Below are 20,992 nucleotides of genomic sequence, written 5' to 3'. Positions count from 1 at the left end.
GAGTAAAAAATTGTATTTGTGTTGAAAATGTATCTCTTTTGAGTGCCTTTGGAAGTAGAAGGCGTAGTGACGTAGATAAACACATGACATGAGTACGTATAAAGTATTCGTCAGATCTAAGAGATTTTGTTATATGTACGTTTTACCGAATTAGTTGATAGTTTTATTCTTTAGTTGCAAGTGGTAAAGAATCAAAAACGTGTGAGCCGCAAAATCCCACACCGATATCATAGCTTCAAATCCTTTGGATACTCCCACCATATTAATTTTCATCTAAAATATGTTCTTTATTTCCGTGTGATAAAGTTGATTCTCTGAAAACTGCTATATGGAACCGACAAATGATAGCTTCACGTTCCATAGAAAGCTATATATAATTAAAGATCCCTTAGAGACCCTTCACTACATCAAAAACAAACTCAAAGTCATTCATCTCTTCTATATCTTCACCCAAAGGCTTCAAGCTTTCCTATTTCACCTTTTTTTTTTTGTTGTTGTCAAACTCCTATTTCACCCTTATTCTCTAATTTGAATCAAAAGATATCCCATTTTCATATTCCTCGGTGAGTCGTTCAACACAGTTGTACATTATAACACCAATGGATAAGCTACAGAAGATGATCTCCGAGAAGTCTGTAGTGATCTTTAGCAAAAACTCGTGTTGCATGTCCCACACAATCAAGACTCTCTTCATAGACTTTGGGGTGAACCCAACGATCTATGAGCTAGATGAGATTAACAGAGGAAAGGAGATAGAGCAAGCATTGGCTCAGTTTGGCTGCAGCCAAGCCGTGCCAGTGGTGTTCATAGGAGGGCAGCTCGTTGGTGGAGCCAATCAAGTCATGACTCTCCATCTCAATCGCTCTCTCGTTCCAATGCTTAAGCGCGCTGGAGCATTGTGGCTTTGATTTAAAAATAAAGTGATACTTACGTAAAGAACGTAGCATGATAATAATGACGTAATGAAAGTACATGTATGTATGAATGTTTTTTCTGTCTAAGTTTTGAAAGGATAGACCATGAGGATACCTGTTTTGTAACGTGAGGGTAAACTTTATAATAAAATCAGTTAGTGTTTGGATTTCCTCTCCCATATTTTATATTTTCATATAATACGAAATGTGCAGATATTCAGTGCATGGTATATTTATGCCCTCCAATACATATCTAAATTTTTTAAAAGTGAAATGAAATGTTATTTGCGTAAGTTATATACAAAAACAAAACAAAAAAAAACAATTTGACGTAAGGGATTTTATATACATCTCGGTGTTTCTTCTCTAGATCTTTTCATTTATGCTCATGGTTCCATCTTAGGTATAAATATTCTTCCTTGAAAATAAATATTAAATGTTCGAGAAGATTATATTTTTACACAAATGAGACTTTATCTTAATCGGAATAAGGTGCGTGCGATTGCGAGGTCTGTCACTATTTGTATATGCAAGTGATGTAATTTGTGAGCCATAGGATTATCAAATCTAATTTCTCAACTGTTGCCTGACCCAACGTTCGAAAAATACCTTAATAAGGTCAAGTCGACATGGGTTCGAAGGGGTCCCTGCAAACACGTTTTAATTATTTAAGAAATCTCATTAAGAGTATTTTTAGAATTGTAAACCTATTTTTGTTTCTCTTCTAGGGCTTATGATTCTTATTTTAACCACATTTTTTGTGTGTTACATACAAACGAGAGCTTAAGACATCAGGAAATTGTAGAAATTTTGATAAAAAAACAGTAATATACACATGCAACATATTGATAAAATTGGGCTAATGGGATGGTATGGCATAGTTGTGGAATCGGATGCAATGTGTTTTGACGTAAGACATGGCATGGTACATGTACGGACCATGATAACTTTGTAATTTGTAGTAATGAACAACGACTCTCCGGCACACAGTTGGGCCAGATTCCATGAAGAAATTGAGTAAATGAAATAAAGATTATTGTCTTGTTCCATGGAGCCTTATCCTCGTGAAATGAGATCGAATCTTTGGGTTGTCAAGAATCAAGTAAAATTTAGCTTTATGCCCAATCGATTTATGATGAAATTTGGTGAGGATATATATATTTATACTAAAAAAAAAGAACGTTTTGTTTGAGAGTAGAGAGGCCACGTAAAACACCAGACAAAAAAAAAAGAGTATTCTAGAGATATTCCATGCGATCTCGTGTCTTCGCAAAGGAAGGAGTTGAAGCTAATTTAATCATGTGTGGGATATGTCATAGGCATGCCGTGCTTACTTAATAAAAAATGGGGCAATAGCCCTAGGCCACATCCTCGATCATATTTTTTTAGGCCACATTTGACAAATATTTTTTTATAGATTTATTCAGTTAATTTCAATGTGTAAGTGTTTTTAACTACAAATTTGAACTTTATCATCATTATCACTATTTTTTTTGTTATCATCTTTTATAATTTTTAGTATTTGATTCAAAAACTCTATAAATTTTTATTTTAATATAAATTTTAGATGATATATTGTTAGTTAAGTTTTTTAAAATTTTATATTACAAAATTTTGCCCCAAGCCTCTAGAATCATTGGTACGGCATAGACCGGATTTTATATAAATAGCTCTTGTTTTTCTAAGAAAATGTTTTACTAAAATAACTTTTCTTGTATCATATTTCTGTGGAACTCAAGATATGAAATATTGTGTACTTTCATTAGATTTAATTAGGGAAAGTTTTTAATAAAATTCTTTATCGTGGCAATCACTTGTACTTTAAATCCTTAATTGATGTATATCATGGACTTGATTATTATTAGATAGTTTTTGTTTGTCACAGGCTCACACACTATGCAATGAATTTAGTTATCAATTTCTCATTTTCCCATACTATTTAAAATTTAATATACCATTCATACGACGAAAATATGACTAATTCAGACTATTGATTGTTCTTTTCTTTTACCACTGGACCCTTCAACAGTACTACTTTCTACGAAACTACTAAAGTAATCCTAACAACAAAGTCGAGAGAAGGCAATGGCAAGACGAGTTAAAGAGCTGTTCCTCAAAGAGTCCAAGTTTTATTTTATTAACTTTTAATTTAGAAATAATAAAAATTGATCATTAGAGAGAAATTAAACATGGATTTCTCTACTGACCCAGAAAGGAAAGGGCGTACTATTAAGACATGGTATGATTCGTCCGTAGTATTCTTTACACATCGATCTAAGCTTTAGTTAACCGTACGTTTTACCTAATGAATTGATAGTTACATTTTGATTCTTTAGCTGCAAGAGGCAAAGTGGCAAGACGGATGAAGTCTCCTTAGGCTCTAATCCGTTGAGATATTATTCCCATTATCTTATGTGTGTTTTATTTATTTATTTATTTGAGATATTTCGTATGTGCTAAAGTTGATTCTCTTTTAAAATATGCTACATTAAATTTTAACCCGTAATATGAAAGTTATCCGTCCCTTAGAAAGCTATATAAAGGACCCTTAGAGACCCTTCACTACATCAAACAGAAACTCAAAGTCATCTCTTATCTTAAGCCAAAAAGACTTCAAGCTCTCTACAAGTCTTCAAACTTTGCTACTACCTCCTTTGAATCGTTATCCAAACACTCTTTAAAATTATAACATCAATCGATGGAGAACCTACAGAAGATGATCTCTGAGAAGTCGGTAGTGATCTTTAGCAAGAACTCGTGTTGCATGTCTCATACAGTCAAGACTCTCTTCTTAGACTTTGGCGTGAACCCTACGATCTATGAGCTCGACGAGATGCACAGAGGAAAGGAGATAGAACAAGCATTGGCTCAGCTCGGCTGCAGCCCGACCGTACCAGTGGTGTTCATTGGAGGGCAGCTTGTTGGTGGAGCCAATCAAGTCATGAGCCTCCATCTCAATCGCTCTCTTGTTCCAATGCTTAAGCGCGCTGGAGCATTATGGCTTTAGCTTCCAAAAAGTGGAACTGGAAATTTATAATGTACCGAAGAAACTAATTATAGCGATTAGCGAACAAAGAAGCATACGGAAGAATGTATGTGTGAGTTAATTAATGCTATGTCTATCTGAGTTTTGAAAAAGATAGATTATGCGGTTACCTATTTTGTAATAATATATCAGCTACCGTTGGATTTCCCCTTTCCCAAGTTTGAATATATATTTCAATGTATAATTTTTTTTTGTTTAAATTAATTTAATATACATGCATGCAAGGAAGAACATGCGTCTGCGCGCGTTATAAAAAATGCACATTGCAATAATCTTGGTGTAAACAAGAACAAAAACGAGGAAAGAACAGAATCATTATTTATTCTTCGGGATTGTTTTCAGTACTAATCGTGTAATAGTAATTATAGTTCTGTCTAATTTAATCGTAATTATTTCAGATCGTTCTGTAGTGTTAATCGGTTTCATTCATACAAATATAGATCTCGATTGTAGAGACAATTATTACTAGGAAACAATTATGTGAAATAACCAGATGTTTAACTTGTTAATTGATGGTTGAAGATATTATATCAAATATAGAACATAACATCTAATGATTGAGAAATACCTATATATTTATAGAATCTAACAAAACATTTTATTTTAATACTTGGTGATAAACATGTGTCTATGAGCTTATTGCGAGGGTCATGCATCACAAGAAATTGAGTCCCACTTAACAGAAAAAACCTAGTACTTATAAAAAGAATATTATATAATGAAAACTACGATCGAAGGCATATTAGATATCGTTGATTTTGTAAAAGAAAACTATATATTTCGGTTGCTACAAAGACGGAATTAAATACTTTAGTTTATATGGTTTGGAATGTTAAGCCTAAATTCAAGCAATTTGTTCATACTAAATATACACGTGTATATTTTTTTCATTTAAATATCTTAAACTAATCTGGGTATGTTACAAAAAAAAAAAAAACAAACAAACATATCGTAATTGTCATCAAATATTACGAGTTATTGTTATTTAACTTGTTACAAGTAATATTTCTGCTTCGGCTTACGAAAACAAGTGATATGAGTTTTTTTTTTTTTTTTTTTTTTTTTTTTTTTTTTTTTTTTTTTGTTGATAGAAACAAGTGATATGAGTTAAAGAGATCTATCTTTATGTAAAGAAAAAAATTTGAATCGAGGTAGAATAAATATTTAATTCTTCTCTATCCATCTAAGAAAATTTGTGGCTGTGATTGTTCAACATCTTGATAGAAAATGACGTTACTAACCATTAAAACAACAAAGTGTGTAAAGAATTGGATTCTGCCAATAAGGAACAACGTCGCATTGTTACATATTATTCCATGCTGTAGGACGACGGTACGGGCTAGTTACGGAATAAGATGTGATTTGGCATATCATATAATATGTGTCGGTACGTGAAATCACGTATATATACTGAAAATGATGATATAACCTTGTATTGTGATGTAAGAATACCTGACTCTTGAGATCGAAATGGGCCACCATGCATGAATACTAGTTTGAAGTAGAAAAACAAAACTATTACTTTAGGAGATACGTGGTTGCTTCACTGTCAATGTCCATTTTCGTTGTGCAGGAGCTTGACTTTCTAACAATCTTATTCATTGAATTGGGAATAAAGCTCCATTTTGTTTTATTCTTTGACATCGCAATATTCAATAGATAACATCAATTATTGAATATTATTTGAAAATTTATGGTAATTTTGTTTCTTCATCTTTTTTATTTTTACAAAGTACTTTTTCATTCATTAATTTTACATAAAAATAAATTTATTCAACAACCTATTTATCATACACACACACACACACACACACACACACACACATATATATATATATATATATATATAATTTTTGTTAGAATTGAGTGTCTTCAATTTAATATTTTATTTGTTAACATTTTCTATTGGTCCATTTGACATATATCTTTCTAACAAAAATTAGCTTTTATTAAATATTAACAAAATTGACTTCATAATTAATTTTATTTTGTAATATATCAAAAAAAATCCTCTTTAATTTATTTCAAGTGTAACTGTCTTTATATTTCTTCATTTTTTTGTAACATATTTTACAAACTTTACAATCTAGATTTAAAGTTTTGTATTAAAATTTTCGTAAAGTAGATTTAGTCATTATGTTTATAACACAAAATAGTACTTGCATAATTATAAATAGATATGCATCAATCATCAATTATCTTTTTATACCATATCACTATTTGAATTTGTGTTGTCAATCTTTAGTAATCATCATTTTTGAAAAGAACTTATGGTCTCATATTGCAGTTGACAATTAAATATTTTACATGATGAAGTACCTACAATAATTGTAGTGTATGATTGTGATACACATTCGTAAAGCATCATGAGCCCTAAATCTCCCACTCAAGAGTTCATTTATTCATCAATTAGAATGTTGCTTGGCTTGATGTCGCTGTAGACTATAATTTGATTGACATTCCTCGTGGATGCACAATAAAGTAGAAGCGGCTACTTTAGCTATCTGAAAACAAAATTCATAGGATGGTCCAACGCTAGTTTCCTTGGTACATGGTAGAGCAGTAAGTCTAATTAAACTCCCATGTGGGATATAGTCGAGTTAACAAAAGCTATGGTTTAATTGTTTGCACCATCCTTGAATGCAATTGTATTATGATTTTCAAATTAGTTTTGAAAGATAATTATTTAATTAATATAAAAAGAGAAATTTATTGAATATGACATATTCAAATGATCAATTTATTTAGTAAGTAGTTAAAAAAATTTGATGTTTATTTAGTCAGAAAACATTGCACATTTTTAATTTTAAAGACACTTCCTTGTATATTTATATAGTGGTACTTTGTTGGATATTTTTGATGCAATTCTTTACGACATATATATATTGGTATATTAGAAACTGAAATTTATAATCTGAAAAATTAAATCCAGAGTAAATGCCATTAGCAATTTTCAACAAATGTTTTTCAAATTTATTCGATCTTTAAGAAATTTTTTTCGACATATAATTCAGATCAGCTAAACTGATCAATAAAACTTGTTAGGAGACCTCGGAGATTACGAGATCGAGTTAATAGAAAAATAACATTTGTATAATATTCTTCTATTGCTAAATAAGTAGATTTACCATTATCATATATGTAAAGTGATATACTCAATATTAACTGTTTTTTCATGGTTGTTATGTTCCATTATATTGTGTTTTATTAGTATTTTCATTGTGTTTTGTTGCATTTAGTGTCCAAGTGAGTCTTCCTGCATTTTAGAGGTCTTATAATGTCTTTTTTTTTTATTATGATTTGGTGTGTTTTGTGTGTCTTTTGAACCATTTAAGATTGATATAATGGAAGACACACATTTGGATGCAAAGAAAATGATTTGATGATTCGGAACAAGTGTGTAGTCCCTCAAATACCTTGCCTTGGAATTTAGCTTCAGAGTTTTTCATCAATATTATTGGAAATTGAGTTATCTTTGTAATGGAGGTGATTTCAGGCCAATTAGATGGTCGATCAGACAATCGATAAAACACAGACTAGACTTGATCAGACCTCCGGACTTCAACCGATAGACCAACTGGTCAATCAACTAGAGCCAGACTTAACCAGACTCGAACAACTGACCAAACGATCGACCAACTGGTCGATCATTCTAGGAATTTGATGGACAAATTGGTCGATCAAGCGCTATTTTTGTAACCCAATCCAATTTGTTCCGGTTTTCTTTAATTTATCTTATTTCAATCCGGTTTGTTATGGTTTATCTTCCAACTTTTCTATAAATACACTAACTCTTCATTAGGATAAACCACATTTTGTTTAGCAATTTTTAGGATTCTAGATTTGTTGAATCTTTTGTTTATTTTCCAGTTATTTTTCGGGGATTAATTGTATGGAAATGTGTTAGTCTGGCTAATGTTCTATTGCCTAAGGATCATGTTTAGTTTAAGTTGTTTGAAACTCCATAATCCATCTCTTCCTAGTCAATTACCTTGACTCTGAGATTCTCTTTTAGTTATTGTTGAGTAAATCATCTGTTTCTATATTGTTTTATTTGTTTGAACTTTTTACAATTTGTTTGCTTGCTTAGTTAAGTTTGTTACAAAAAAACCAAATCTTTATTTAAGTTTAGATTAAGTGAATTTGTGCATTTCTAGTGTGTAGAGTCTTTGCAAACTTGTGATTCGATAATTTAATTGATATAAAAATACTACATCATAAAGAACTTGCTAGAAAAATTGATATAAAAATACTACATCATAAAGAACTTGCTAGAAAAATTCTGACTTTGTATAAAATATATGCCTAAAGGCTACTGAAGGAATGAGAGAAACTATTTCACTTCTAAAATTTCCTTCAAATTTATCAAAACTCATTTCAACTTTTTACCGGTTCTTTTGACAATGAAAATATATGGCCGTACTATAGAGGCATGACATGATTCGTCACTATCAAATATTCCTCACATCGAAAAGATTTCTGTACGTTTTATACCAAATTCGTTTTATTGTTTAGCTGCAAGAGGCAAAGAAGCAAGTGCGTGTGAATCGATCATATCCTCATATTCTTTCGGATACTCCCACTATCTTAATTTCCATTTATTTGTAAATGTTCTTTAGTTCATTATTTATTTGAGATATTATTTTGTGCTAAAGTTGATCCTCTCTGAAAAAAGGCTACGTAATATGAAAGATTACGTACTATATAAAGGACCCTTATATCCTCTTCACTTCATCAAACACAGATATCATAATTAATCTCTCTATAAGCTCTCTACTTTTCCCTTTTCGTCTTCAGTTAAGCATTTTGACCAAACACGCCTATTTGTCTCCTTTACAAGACGCTTATCAAATATCTTGTCACAGTATAATACTAATGGCGAATCTACAAAAAATGATCTCCGAGAAGTCAGTAGTGATCTTTAGCAAGAACTCTTGCTGCATGTCTCACACAATCAAGACTCTGTTCTTAGACATGGGCGTGAACCCGACGATCTATGAGCTCGATGAGATTAACCGAGGAAAGGAGATAGAGCAAGCGTTGGCTCAGCTCGGGTGCAGCCCGACCGTGCCAGTGGTGTTCATAGGAGGGCAGCTCGTTGGTGGAGCCAACCAAGTCATGAGTCTCCATCTTAATCGCTCTCTTGTTCCAATGCTTAAGCGCGCTGGAGCATTATGGCTTTGACTTTAAAATAACTGGAACTGCATATTAATTATGTGAACAAAATAAATTAAGGAAACATACAAAAGAATGTATGTATAAGTAATTAATGTGTTAATGCTATGTCTATCTACGTTTTGAAAAGATAGATTATGCGGTTACCTATTTTGTAATTAACAGTGGTTTTATTTATAATAAAATCAGCTACCGATTAAATTTCTCCTTTTCCGATGTTTATATAATTTTCTAAACATGTATCTAAGAAATGGACACATCACTGGAAAATAGATGAGTTTTTAATGGTGCAAACTGCAAAGAAAAAGAATTGAATATATAAATTTTATGCATAACATGATGCAAGACATTCTAATATAAATCTGAAGAACTATTTTACAGGTAAAGAATGTTGTCTAAGTTCTAAATTAAAAACGATGACGAGTCTGAACCAAGATGAACTCTATGTTACTTTATTCATATGGAATGTCAAGCCTTACAATCGAAGTGGTTTGTTTATACGATCGCCATATAACTCCTTAAATGGAAATTCTTACAATGAAAAAATCATATTTGTTACTAATATTTTAGGCGTGGTTGTTCGTTAGCTAGCAAATTGTGTAAATTTATGAAATATTATCTTATAACAAATCTAAAATCAATTAATGAAACTTTTGGATTGAGGTAAATCAATCTAATTTCTTTACTATCTATATACGAAAACGTAATCCCACATCGTAATGGAAAATGAAGTTTTTAACCATTAAAACAACAAAGTGTGTAAAGAATTGAATTCTGCCATATAAGGAACATCGTTGCATTGTTACATATATTCCATTTATAGGACAGTACGGGCCAGTTGCGGAACTAGATGTGATTAGGCATCTTAGTATCTTACTTATACTAGAATGTGTCGTCGGTACATAGATTGAAAATGATGATAACCTGGTATTGTGATATAAGAATAACGACTCTTCAGGTCATAACTGAGCCACCATTAAATAATTTAAATTTAATAATTTTAAGAAGAAAATGCAAAAACTATAACTTTATAGTTTTATTAAGTTTTTGGAAACCACGTAGCTGCTTTACTATCAAATCTATTTTCGTAAGATTTTGATTCTTGACATCGTAAGTTCTGATTTCATTCATGAAGATAAGGCATGGAACAACAAAGTTTTCTTGTTTTCGCAAGTGGTCACGAAAAGAACATTTCAATTTTTGAGATAATATGATACGATCTCGAGTTTCCTCAAATATAGAAGAATCGAAAGAAGGAGCCGAAATTTTGTATGGCTTATCTAAAAATATGTTAAAGTGTTGAGTTGAGACTTGAGATCACCAACATTCTTTGAAAAGTGTACCTCATCAGCATAGCAATTATCACGGCTTTAGCCGAACCATTTCGACTCAAATCACCCTAGCTAGCAAACTTCCACACCTCGGCTTGATAAAGTTTTATGATAATTGAGAAAACTGAAATGATCAAGTTCAATGGAATAGATATCCAATGATAGCAGAGTTTGTTTTTTCTTTGTTTTTTTTTCCCTTAAGCAATAGCAAATTTATAATAGAAATATTGTAGGTTAGAACCATGAAACTATTATTATACATTCTTGATCGAGGTATTACATGATCTAGGTTTATCTACTAATTATTTTAATATTTTCACGTGATATTTTAAAAATTGGTTTAGTTAGAAACAAATGAAATATTATACTACACAAAAGCCGAAGACTACTGACGGTCGCATCCGTCAATAATTTCAATTAACTATGTCTTAAACTACTGACGGTCGCATCCATCAATAATTTCAAAAATTTTAGATATTTTTGACATATTAGAAACCAAAATTTATAGTCTCGAAATTTTTAATCCAGAGTACATGCGATTAGCAACTTTCAACAAATGTTGTTGTTGTTTATATATGGCCGTACTATAGAGGTATGACATGATTCGTCCGTCTCAAATATTCCTCACATCTAAGAGAGATTTTGTTTTCTGTACGTTTTATACCAAATTCTTACTTTTCAATTTTAAAGTATGTTTTTTCTTTAACTATTTATTTGAGATATTATTTTGTGCTAAAGTTGATCCTCTTAGAAAATGGCTACATAATATGAAAGGTTACGTACTTTAGAAAGCTATATATAAAGGACCCTTATATAATCTCTTCACTTCATCAAACACAGAAACACAAAGCCCGGCTTCTCATCTTTAGCCAAAGATATCATAATCTCTCTATAAGTTCTCTACTGTTCCCATTTTAATCTCCAATCAAGCATTTTGACCAAACACACCTATTTGTCTCCTTTGCAAGACGCTTTTCAAATATCTTGTCACAATATAATACTAATGGCGAATCTACAAAAAATGATCTCCGAGAAGTCAGTAGTGATCTTTAGCAAGAACTCTTGCTGCATGTCTCACACAATAAAGACTCTGTTCTTAGACATGGGCGTGAACCCGACGATCTATGAGCTCGACGAGATTAACCGAGGAAAGGAGATAGAGCAAGCATTGGCTCAGCTCGGGTGCAGCCCGACCGTGCCAGTGGTGTCAATTGGAGGGCAGCTTGTTGGTGGAGCAAATCAAGTCATGAGTCTGCATCTTAATCGCTCTCTTGTTCCAATGCTTAAGCGCGCTGGAGCATTATGGCTTTGACTTTAAAATAACTAATGTAAACGAAAAAAGTAAAGAAACATACAAAAGAATGTATGAATGAGTTAATGCTACGTCAGTACGTCTATACACTTTTTGAAAAGATGGATTATGCGGTTACCTATTTTGTAAACAGTGGTTATATTTATAATAAAATCAGCTACCGTTAAATTTCTCCTATTCCCACGTTTATATTTATATAATTTTCTAACCATGCATATAAGAAATGAACACATGTGCACTGAAAAGTGGATGATTATTTAATCGTGCAAAGGAAAAGAATAGAATATATAATTTTTTATGCATAACATGCATGATCCTAGACAGAAATAATACAAAAACTGAATTGAAGAAGAAATATTTTACAGGTAAAGAATGTTGTATAAGTTTTAATTTTTTTTTTAAAAAAAAAGATGACGAGTCTGAATTGAGGTGAAAAGTCTGAATCAAGCCTTAACTTAGTTAACTAATAACTAGTCGAAGTGTTTTTATCAATACGCTCGCCATCTATACTATCTACCTTATCTATCTATCTACGAAAACGCATTTCCACATCTTGATAGAAAATAACGTTATTAGCCATAAATATAACAAAGTGTATAAATAATTGGATTCTGCCATATAAGGAACATCGTTGCATTGTTACAGAACAGTACGGGCAGTTGCGGAACTAGATGTGATTAGGCATCTTACTTGTATATACTAGAATGTGTCGTCGGTACGTGAATCACGTCGATTGAAAATGATGATAACCTTGTATTGTGATATAAGAATAACTGACTCTTCAGATCAATATTGGGCCACCAATACATTTAATAATTTTAAAGAGAAAATGCAAAACTATGACTTTACAGTTTAATAAAATTCCATCTTCTTGGCCACAAGCTTGACATTCTAAAATTCGTCGATTTGGGAATAAAGCTCAATTTTCCTTAGATATTGATTCTTGACATCCGATTCAATCATGAGGATAAGGCTAAAAATGGAACCACAGAGTTTCCGTGTTTTCTCAAGTGGTCATAACAAGAATATTTCACTTCTTAAGATAATATCATACGATCTCGTGTTTCGCAAATATAGAAGAATCGAAAGGAGTCGAAAACTTTGTATGGAGTATCTAAAACTATGTCAATGTGTTGAGTTGAGACTTGAGACGAGACCAACATTCTATGAAGAGTGTACCTCATCAACTTAGTCATTATCATGCATGGCTCCATCCATCCCGACCATTTCGCTTTGATAAAGTTTTGGCTTTTAAGTTTTGTGAGGAAATACGATAATTAGAAAATTCCATGTATGACAATTGAGAAAACAGAAATGATCATCAAGCTAAGTGAAGTGAAGTTGGATCTTTTAGGAAAGTTTTTTTATTACCTTTTAATTAAATAAATAAAAAAAGCTTTGGTACGGTTTATCTTATTTTCAGTCAAGTTTTGTTTCGATTGGCTTGTAAAAAAAAACAGAAAGTTTCACGCATATCAAAAGCCTAAACAAATCTCATTTCAGTCTTTTTGCATTTTTTGTTCTATTTATACTAGACCGTACAATTTATCTATATTTGGACTTCTATCTAAATTTAATTATATAGACAGGATAATTATAACGAAAATCACAACCCGATAACATATAAATGTTCTTCTGTGATATACGAGAAAAAACAGTACTGTATTTATGATATATTGACAACGAAAATATACGGCCGAGATATAAACATAACATCATTTGTCCGTATCAAATATTCCTCAAGAGATTTTGTTTTTTGGACGTTTTACCGAATTAGTTGATATATAGTTTTATTCTTTAGCTGCAAGAGGCAAAGAATCAAGAAGGTGTGAACCGATCATATTCTTTCGTATGCTCCCATTATCTTAGCTTTTAAAATATGATCTTTATTTCACTATTTATTTGAGATATTATTTTGTACTAAAGTTTATTCTCTTAGAAATAAGGCTACGTAATATGAAAGCTTACGTACTTTTAGAAAGCTATATAAAGGACCTTATACACTCTTTCATTCCATTAAACACAGAAACACAAATTCACTTCCTATCTTCACCCAAACATATCACAATTTCTCTATAAGTTATCTAGTTTTCCCATTTTGATCTCTAATATACATCTTGATCAAACACATCCATTTTTACTCTTACACAAGCTACTTTTCAAACATACCATATAACACTAATGGAGAATCTACAAAAGATGATCTCTGAGAAGTCGGTAGTGATCTTTAGCAAGAACTCTTGCTGCATGTCTCACACAATCAAGACTCTCTTCTTCGACTTTGGCGTGAACCCGACGATCTATGAACTAGACGAGATCAACAGAGGGAAAGAGGTAGAACAAGCATTGGCTCAGCTTGGGTGCAGCCCGACCGTGCCGGTTGTGTTCATAGGAGGGCAGCTTGTTGGTGGAGCTAATCAAGTCATGAGTCTCCATCTCAATCGTTCTCTCCTTCCCATGCTTAAGCGCGCTGGAGCATTATGGCTTTGACTTCAACATAAATGGGAGTGCAATGTAATGAAGAAACTAATTAAAGTGAACTAAAAAAACATACACAAAAATGTATGTATTATGTGTTAACATGTCTATCTAAGTTTTGAAAAAGATAGATTTATCCGTCACCTATTTTGTAAAGTTTGGGTATGTTTTATAATAAAATGAACTATCGTTAGATTTCTCCTTTTCGCATGTTTATATTTATATATTGCATGTACGAACTCTCCCACATCACATGTGCACTGAAAACTGAGTTATTTTTATGAGGGCATCTAAACTAAAAGGAATAGAGTATATATATAATTATGTTATGTATGCATATATAACATCCTTTAATACATAATGGTTAAAAATTAGAGATGCAATATTTTATCGGTGAAGAATATATATATATATATTGTAAATTAGTTTAATTCACAAATGATGGCGAAAATGTTAATCAAGTATTATCTAGAGAATAACCGGAAAAGGAGATACCGTGGTAATTGCCTTCGTTATCGAAACTTCAATTGGTTTTCTTAAAATTATTTGCTGTGGATGGACTTTTTTCGGACAAAGCCTTAAATTATTCACAAATACCCTAAAATAGCACTAAAACAAATTTTATGGACAATTATAGCATATATTTCATAAATTTTCAAAAAATAGCACTATTTAACATATTAAAATATTTAAAATTAATGTTTAGAATTTTTTTATGGGAATTTTGCATTCACACTCACTTTCTCCAAAACTATTTACAACTACACCTACTTTCTACTAGGCCTGGACATTCGGTTAACCATTCGGTTTCGGTTCGGTTGTATTCGGTTTCGGTTATTTTGGATATAGTAATATAGTAACCATTTGGATATTTTTGAAATTTCGGTTCGGTTCGGTTCGGTTTCTTTCGGTTCGGTTTCGGTTTGGTTATTTAAATAAATAACCATAACTAACATAAATTATATTAACATTAACCAAATAAACCAAATATAACCAAAACTAACCGAATATAACCAAAATTAACCAAATATACAATAACAAAAATACAAAAAAGGGAAAAATATGGATTCAATTTTACAAAATAGTATTTAACTTTGTAAATTCAAAATAATAACATTTACATATATTGATTATTTAAAATATTTAATTGTTTTGAATCTAGAAATAATTTATATTTTAAGTTTATTTTATAGTTTTGCATAATATTAAGTATATAATATTTGATATCTTCTAGGTTTTCGGATATTTCGGTTAACCATTTAATTGTCGGTTCGGTTCGGTTCGGTTTCAGTTAGTTTGGATATAGATTTTTACTAACCATTCGGGTATTTGAAGAATTTCGGTTCGGTTCGGTTTGGTTTTTTTCGGTTCGGTTTCGGTCGGTTATTTGGTTATCGGTTATTTTGCCCAGCCCTACTTTCTACTACTCATATACTTTTCTCAAGTTTAATTACCTATTACCTCTCACTCCTTCTAACCCCTTCTATTCTCTCTCTCTTCTCTCTCACTCTCCACATCAGATTTTATTTTCATAATTTAGTAATTAACAAAAAAATCCAAAAACAAAATAAGAAAACGGTCACAATTTATTTTTAAAAAATCAGATATCTTATTTACCGTAAAAAACAATTATTACTTTTTAGTTCCCAAAATATATCAAAACCAATAATATTTATGCTATAAAATCCTAATTACTCTACCGCACCTCTCATGATCTTAGTTAAAAGAGTCCTAAAATAACTCTCAATTAAACAACTCATGAATTTAATTTTTACGTGTTCCACCATATATTTTCACAAAATATTTTAAATTTATCAGTTACAAATTATTTATTTTCCAAACTTATTAATTACTGTAAAAAAAGCTATTCATCAAAAACTATTAGAGCTCCGATAAAAATAAAATCACGTTAATTGATACGTTTCTTTTCAAAAAAAAAAAAGACATGTACAATGCTAAAAAAAAAGAAATAAAGGTACTAGAAAGAGCACATTCTTTCTGTTTTACAAAACAAAACAAAAAAATCGAATTACACATTTAAGAACAATTAAAGTAAAAAAAAACCAAAAAAAACATAATATATTAACGAGAAATTAACAACATATGTTAAGCTATCTGAAAATAATAAACAAGTTACTAATTTTTGTAATTAAAATTTTTAAATTTAACTCCTACACGATGATGAAAAAACTTATTTCTATGATCTTTCTGCTAACTCCCCCTACTATCTATTTATTTCTCCCCACAATAACAATACTATACCTGCAGAATATGAATGAACAAAACACCAATGGTATCCATGCTACCATGTACACATGGTTATCATTTGTAGCGATCAAACTAAACTAAATGATATCCCACAATAACAATACTATACCTACAGAATATGAATGAACAAAACACCAATGGTATCTATCCTACCATGTACACATGGTTATCATTTGTAGCGATCAAACTAAACTAAATGATATCATAGCAGAAGAAAGCATGTGCTTATGTCCAACAAACATATGTCAACAAATTAGAGTTAATGAACATGTGGTCAAAGTTAAGTGGATGGGCTTGGATGGAAATCATGAATCTTAATGTATGAAAACCCTAAACCCTATACTTTGTTATTGCCGCACATTCCGAACTGGTGGTGGAAAAGAGACTAACCTTGGAAAAATTTACTTTGTTTTGAATGAATCCATGGAGACCTATCCATAATTTATTTATCCACTAAACTTTGTTTATTTTTCTTTTCAAGTTAAGGTCCGTAACTAATCATCAAAAGCTTTTTTTTTATGTTCTTTGAGTTTTGGGTAACACATGAACCTTGCAAAGAGATCATAACATAACATAATACTGCAATTGATTTACCAGTTATCATTGTACAAATGTTCAATGACAAATGGATACTGTATAATCTAAAAATTCATAAAAAATATAGCACTATGTATCTTAAAATGTAGAAAATATATAATTATAATATATTATATATAAATAAATAGATAATTTGTTTTATGATAACCATTTAAAGTGTTAACAACAATAAAAAGAGAAAAAGAGAGAAAAGAAGGAGGGAAAGAGGAGAGAAGCAGTTTTGACATAAAAATGACACCTAAGCCAAAAAACTTGAAAAAGTATAGGAAGAGTAGAAAGTAGGTGAAATTGAAAGAAGATGAAGTAGGTGTGGGTGCCAAACTCCTTTTTTTAGATTTGGGTTCTCAATTTCATATTTACAGTATATTTTTGAAGGATAGAGTTTAGTGTTTTGAATTTAGGATTTAATTTTGAAAAATTAATTTATACTATTTTTAGAATTTTAGAAATGTTGTGCTAAGTTTGAATTTTTTATTTTATTTTAGTGCTATTTTTGAAAATCTCCTTAAATTATTTACTTATGAAGCAAAATTCAAAAATTTTATTGCGAATTTGCATTTATCATATCAAAAAGTTAATATCTCTTAACAAATCTTGGATTAGGCGACTAGCCAGAGTAGACGTGATAAAAATTTGATGTACATTTTCATTAAAAAGTTATTTAAACTCAAGTCCCAGTATTTGGTAATGGCTTCTATGGAAAGGATAATTAAACATATTTAAATATGCATTTATAGTCTCATGCTACATTCCGTAACATTTTTTATTTTTACTCTCATTAATTAATCTTTTTATCATTAATCTTCATGTTCATGAATAAAAAGTCTCTTTGCTTGTAACGTGGATGTAAGCACGGAGCACAAACTTCGTGCCACATTGTGGTCGTTAATTTGTTAACTGCAACTGAAAAAAAAAATGACTGCAAATTGTATAAATTTGTGCATGGATCGATCGTAGAACAATGAAATCGTCAATTAAAAAAAAGTTTGTTTTAGGAATAATTAATTCACAATCCATCTACATTTTTGTTTTTGTATTTTGGAATATATAAATTCATCTACAAAAATTGTGACACTGATTGTTCAAACTCATGATAGAATCAAAGTTTCAAACAATGAAAGACGAAATGTGTAAAGAATTGGATTCTACCTTATAATGAACACCATTGCATTGTTACATATATTCCATGTTAGGACAGTACGGGCTAGTTGCGGAATTGGCATATTACAGATAATATGTGTCGGTACGTGAATAAAGTACACTGAAAATAAAGATAACCTTGTATTCTGATATAAGAATAACGGCTCTTGAGATCAAAACTGGGCCACCATTAATTTTATGTCGAAGGAAGAAAAAAAAACACTATTATTTTACATTTTAGTTGGTTTTTTTTCTTTGGGGAGACGACGTGGTTGCTTCACTATCAAATCCTACTTCTTGGCCACAAGCTTGAGTTTCTGAAAATCTTCTTATTCATCGAATTAGGGATAAAGCTCAGCTTTTATTATTCTTGATTCTTGACATCGTAAGATTCGATTTCATGCATCACGATAAGGCTAACACTGAACCACATAGTTTGCCTTTTAACTCCCAAGTGGTCATACAAGAATATTATAATTCTTGAGATGATATCATGCGATCTCGAGTTTTCGCAAATATTAAAAAAGCCAAGGAGCTAGAAACTTGGTATGGCATATATATCTTAAACTATGCCAAAGGGGATGTGACTCGCATTCAACTTATTTTTGATCGGATTTTCAAGAGAATGCATCAAAAATTGATATTAAAATTTTGGATTCATACTAGATATTTAAGAATGTTCTTTTACTGTTTTTCCGATTTCAAATTAAATTAAAAATCCGGACACACATAATTAAAACTATAATATTAAACAAGAATTCTCTTTTTTTTTAATCACAACATATAGTTATATCAATAAAAATCTTTTATCAAACTCCAAATTATATATTGTAGAAATATTGAATAACTTGTGATAAATAATTTGTAACAAATTAGTAATTTTTGCAGGTCATGATTAGCTTACGTATTTATCACTGTATATTTAGTGATGTATATAGCACATATATATATATATATATACTAGAAATAGGCTCGCGCGATGCACGAGATATATTTAATTTTATTTTTATTAATTAAGATATATCTTAAATTTAGAAATATATTTTTGAAATAGATTTTTTTAATATGAATTTTTGTCTAAAATGTTTAATATGTGTTCCTTTATATATATGGTTCTTAATGTTTGGACGCATGATAAAATAAAAAAGTATATCGGAATTTTTTTTGACTGAAGTAATTAAATCCTTTAAAGTTTTGTTGTTTTGGATTTTCATGTTTTGTGATAAATTGTTAGGTTCTAATAGCATCTCTAACTCCACTCTATTTTAAAGTCAATACTCTGTTATAGAGTAACATTTGCTCTAACCATATTCTATATCTTACTCTAAAATAGAGTAAATGGTAGGATTACTCTATATGCAACTTTACTTTTTTACACTAACTCTATTTTATAGAATAATTAGACTGATACATTGAAAAAAAAACTATGCTCTATTTTAGAGTAAAACATAGAATATATATTGGAGATAGTCTTAGCACACATGATATTTGTGTAAAACCATATATCATACATTCAAAATGAAAATTGAGTATTGAAAATAGTTTACAAATATTACCAGATAAATCTCATTTTCCCTACATATTTTCCAAAACTTTAATATATGGATGCGATCAAGACTTATATGATGATTCGTTAGATCTCTATAACCAGATAATAATTATCGTAACTCACTAACCATGAAAATAAATAAATAAAAATTATGTTTTAGTCTTAATCGTAAAGAAAAATAATTGATAAATATTAATATTTTTGCGATTGGTTTTACAACTTTATATTTTCTTTAACAGAATCTTAATATTTGGTTTTATTTTTGAATCCACAATATGTTGCTACGGTTTGATTTTCTTCAGTTAGTCTCCTAACAAATTTCTTGTGAATTAGAAACTCTATATGAATGCTTAATATGTGTTATACTTCTATGATGATGAGTTATTTCTCGGTCTTTTTTCTCTATTCTTACTCATCATGTTCTTTTAATTATCAAAAAAAATGAACTCTCCAACTTGTCAATTGGTGTAGATGGAAGGGAAGACAAGATCAGAAAAATTGATATCAATAATATATACAATCCAATTATTTTTCTGACATAACTACATTTCTAATTTATTTTAACTTACATCTAATTATTTTTTTAATTAACTATATTTGAACTTATAATAACTATATGTTGACTTTCCATCAGATTTTGTTGATTTTAAAATAAGATATGTGAGAAAAAAGTCATACAGACTCAAATTCATCCAATCAATAAACTAAACTTCTAAAACCTGAATTTTGTACTATACTAATGAGATTATGAATCTAGACAATATGTTTTACAAGGTAACAGTAGAATCACCACTGATTATTTTGAATAATTAATAAGTGTATTCAGGATTTATATATGCTCTAGTGTTTACTCTCTAATCTTGTAATCACTCTTAATATATAAAAAATATTGAATAATGCATATTAAAATATGGCTCATGTCATAAAAATTTATGAAATATCTTATACTATATCTTGCATTAAAATTTTGAATAAATTTCATAAAAAGAGAAGTGTGTCAAATTTAATACTTTTTATATTCAATAATACCTCTCTTTTCTAATCATTTTAAAATAAATAGTATAATTACCATTAAATTATTTTGTGAAACTATTGTCTTCTACTATTTCATGAGATGATTAATAAATTATGCTATTTTTATTTTCTTTTAGTATATACGTTTTAAAGCCAGTAAAACTGTAA

The 20,992-nt window shown here is 30.2% G+C and overlaps 1 protein-coding gene and 4 pseudogenes across 2 annotated transcripts; all 5 read left to right on the top strand.

The window, feature by feature from the left end:
- Positions 1-397: 397 nt before the first annotated feature.
- On the top strand, positions 398-1,081 carry LOC104723585 (monothiol glutaredoxin-S4 pseudogene; annotated as a pseudogene).
- A 2,414-nt stretch (positions 1,082-3,495) lies between these two features.
- LOC109127506 (monothiol glutaredoxin-S5 pseudogene) lies at positions 3,496-4,160 on the top strand (annotated as a pseudogene).
- A 4,517-nt stretch (positions 4,161-8,677) lies between these two features.
- LOC104723583 (monothiol glutaredoxin-S3 pseudogene) lies at positions 8,678-9,336 on the top strand (annotated as a pseudogene). Its single transcript, XR_015571063.1, has one exon. The product of XR_015571063.1 is annotated as a monothiol glutaredoxin-S3 pseudogene (transcript).
- A 1,947-nt stretch (positions 9,337-11,283) lies between these two features.
- On the top strand, positions 11,284-11,948 carry LOC109127518 (monothiol glutaredoxin-S3 pseudogene; annotated as a pseudogene).
- A 1,838-nt stretch (positions 11,949-13,786) lies between these two features.
- LOC104723581 (monothiol glutaredoxin-S5) lies at positions 13,787-14,453 on the top strand. The gene has a single exon (XM_087471678.1). The coding sequence runs from the start codon at positions 13,960-13,962 to the stop codon at positions 14,266-14,268; it is 309 nt and encodes a 102-aa protein (XP_087327804.1). The 5' UTR covers positions 13,787-13,959; the 3' UTR covers positions 14,269-14,453.
- Positions 14,454-20,992: the final 6,539 nt, after the last annotated feature.

The sequence above is a fragment of the Camelina sativa genome, chromosome 11 (genome assembly GCF_030686135.1).
Source record: "Camelina sativa cultivar CO46 ecotype springtype chromosome 11, ASM3068613v1".
NCBI classification, from domain to species: Eukaryota; Viridiplantae; Streptophyta; class Magnoliopsida; order Brassicales; family Brassicaceae; genus Camelina; species Camelina sativa.
The sequence above is the reverse complement of the archived record's forward strand: the minus strand, read 5'-3'. Positions and strand labels throughout refer to the sequence as shown.

Coding starts and splice junctions, on each gene's coding strand:
- LOC104723581 (XM_087471678.1), top strand. CDS start 13,960: ATGGAGAATCTACAAAAGATGATCTCTGAGAAGTCGGTAGTGATCTTT.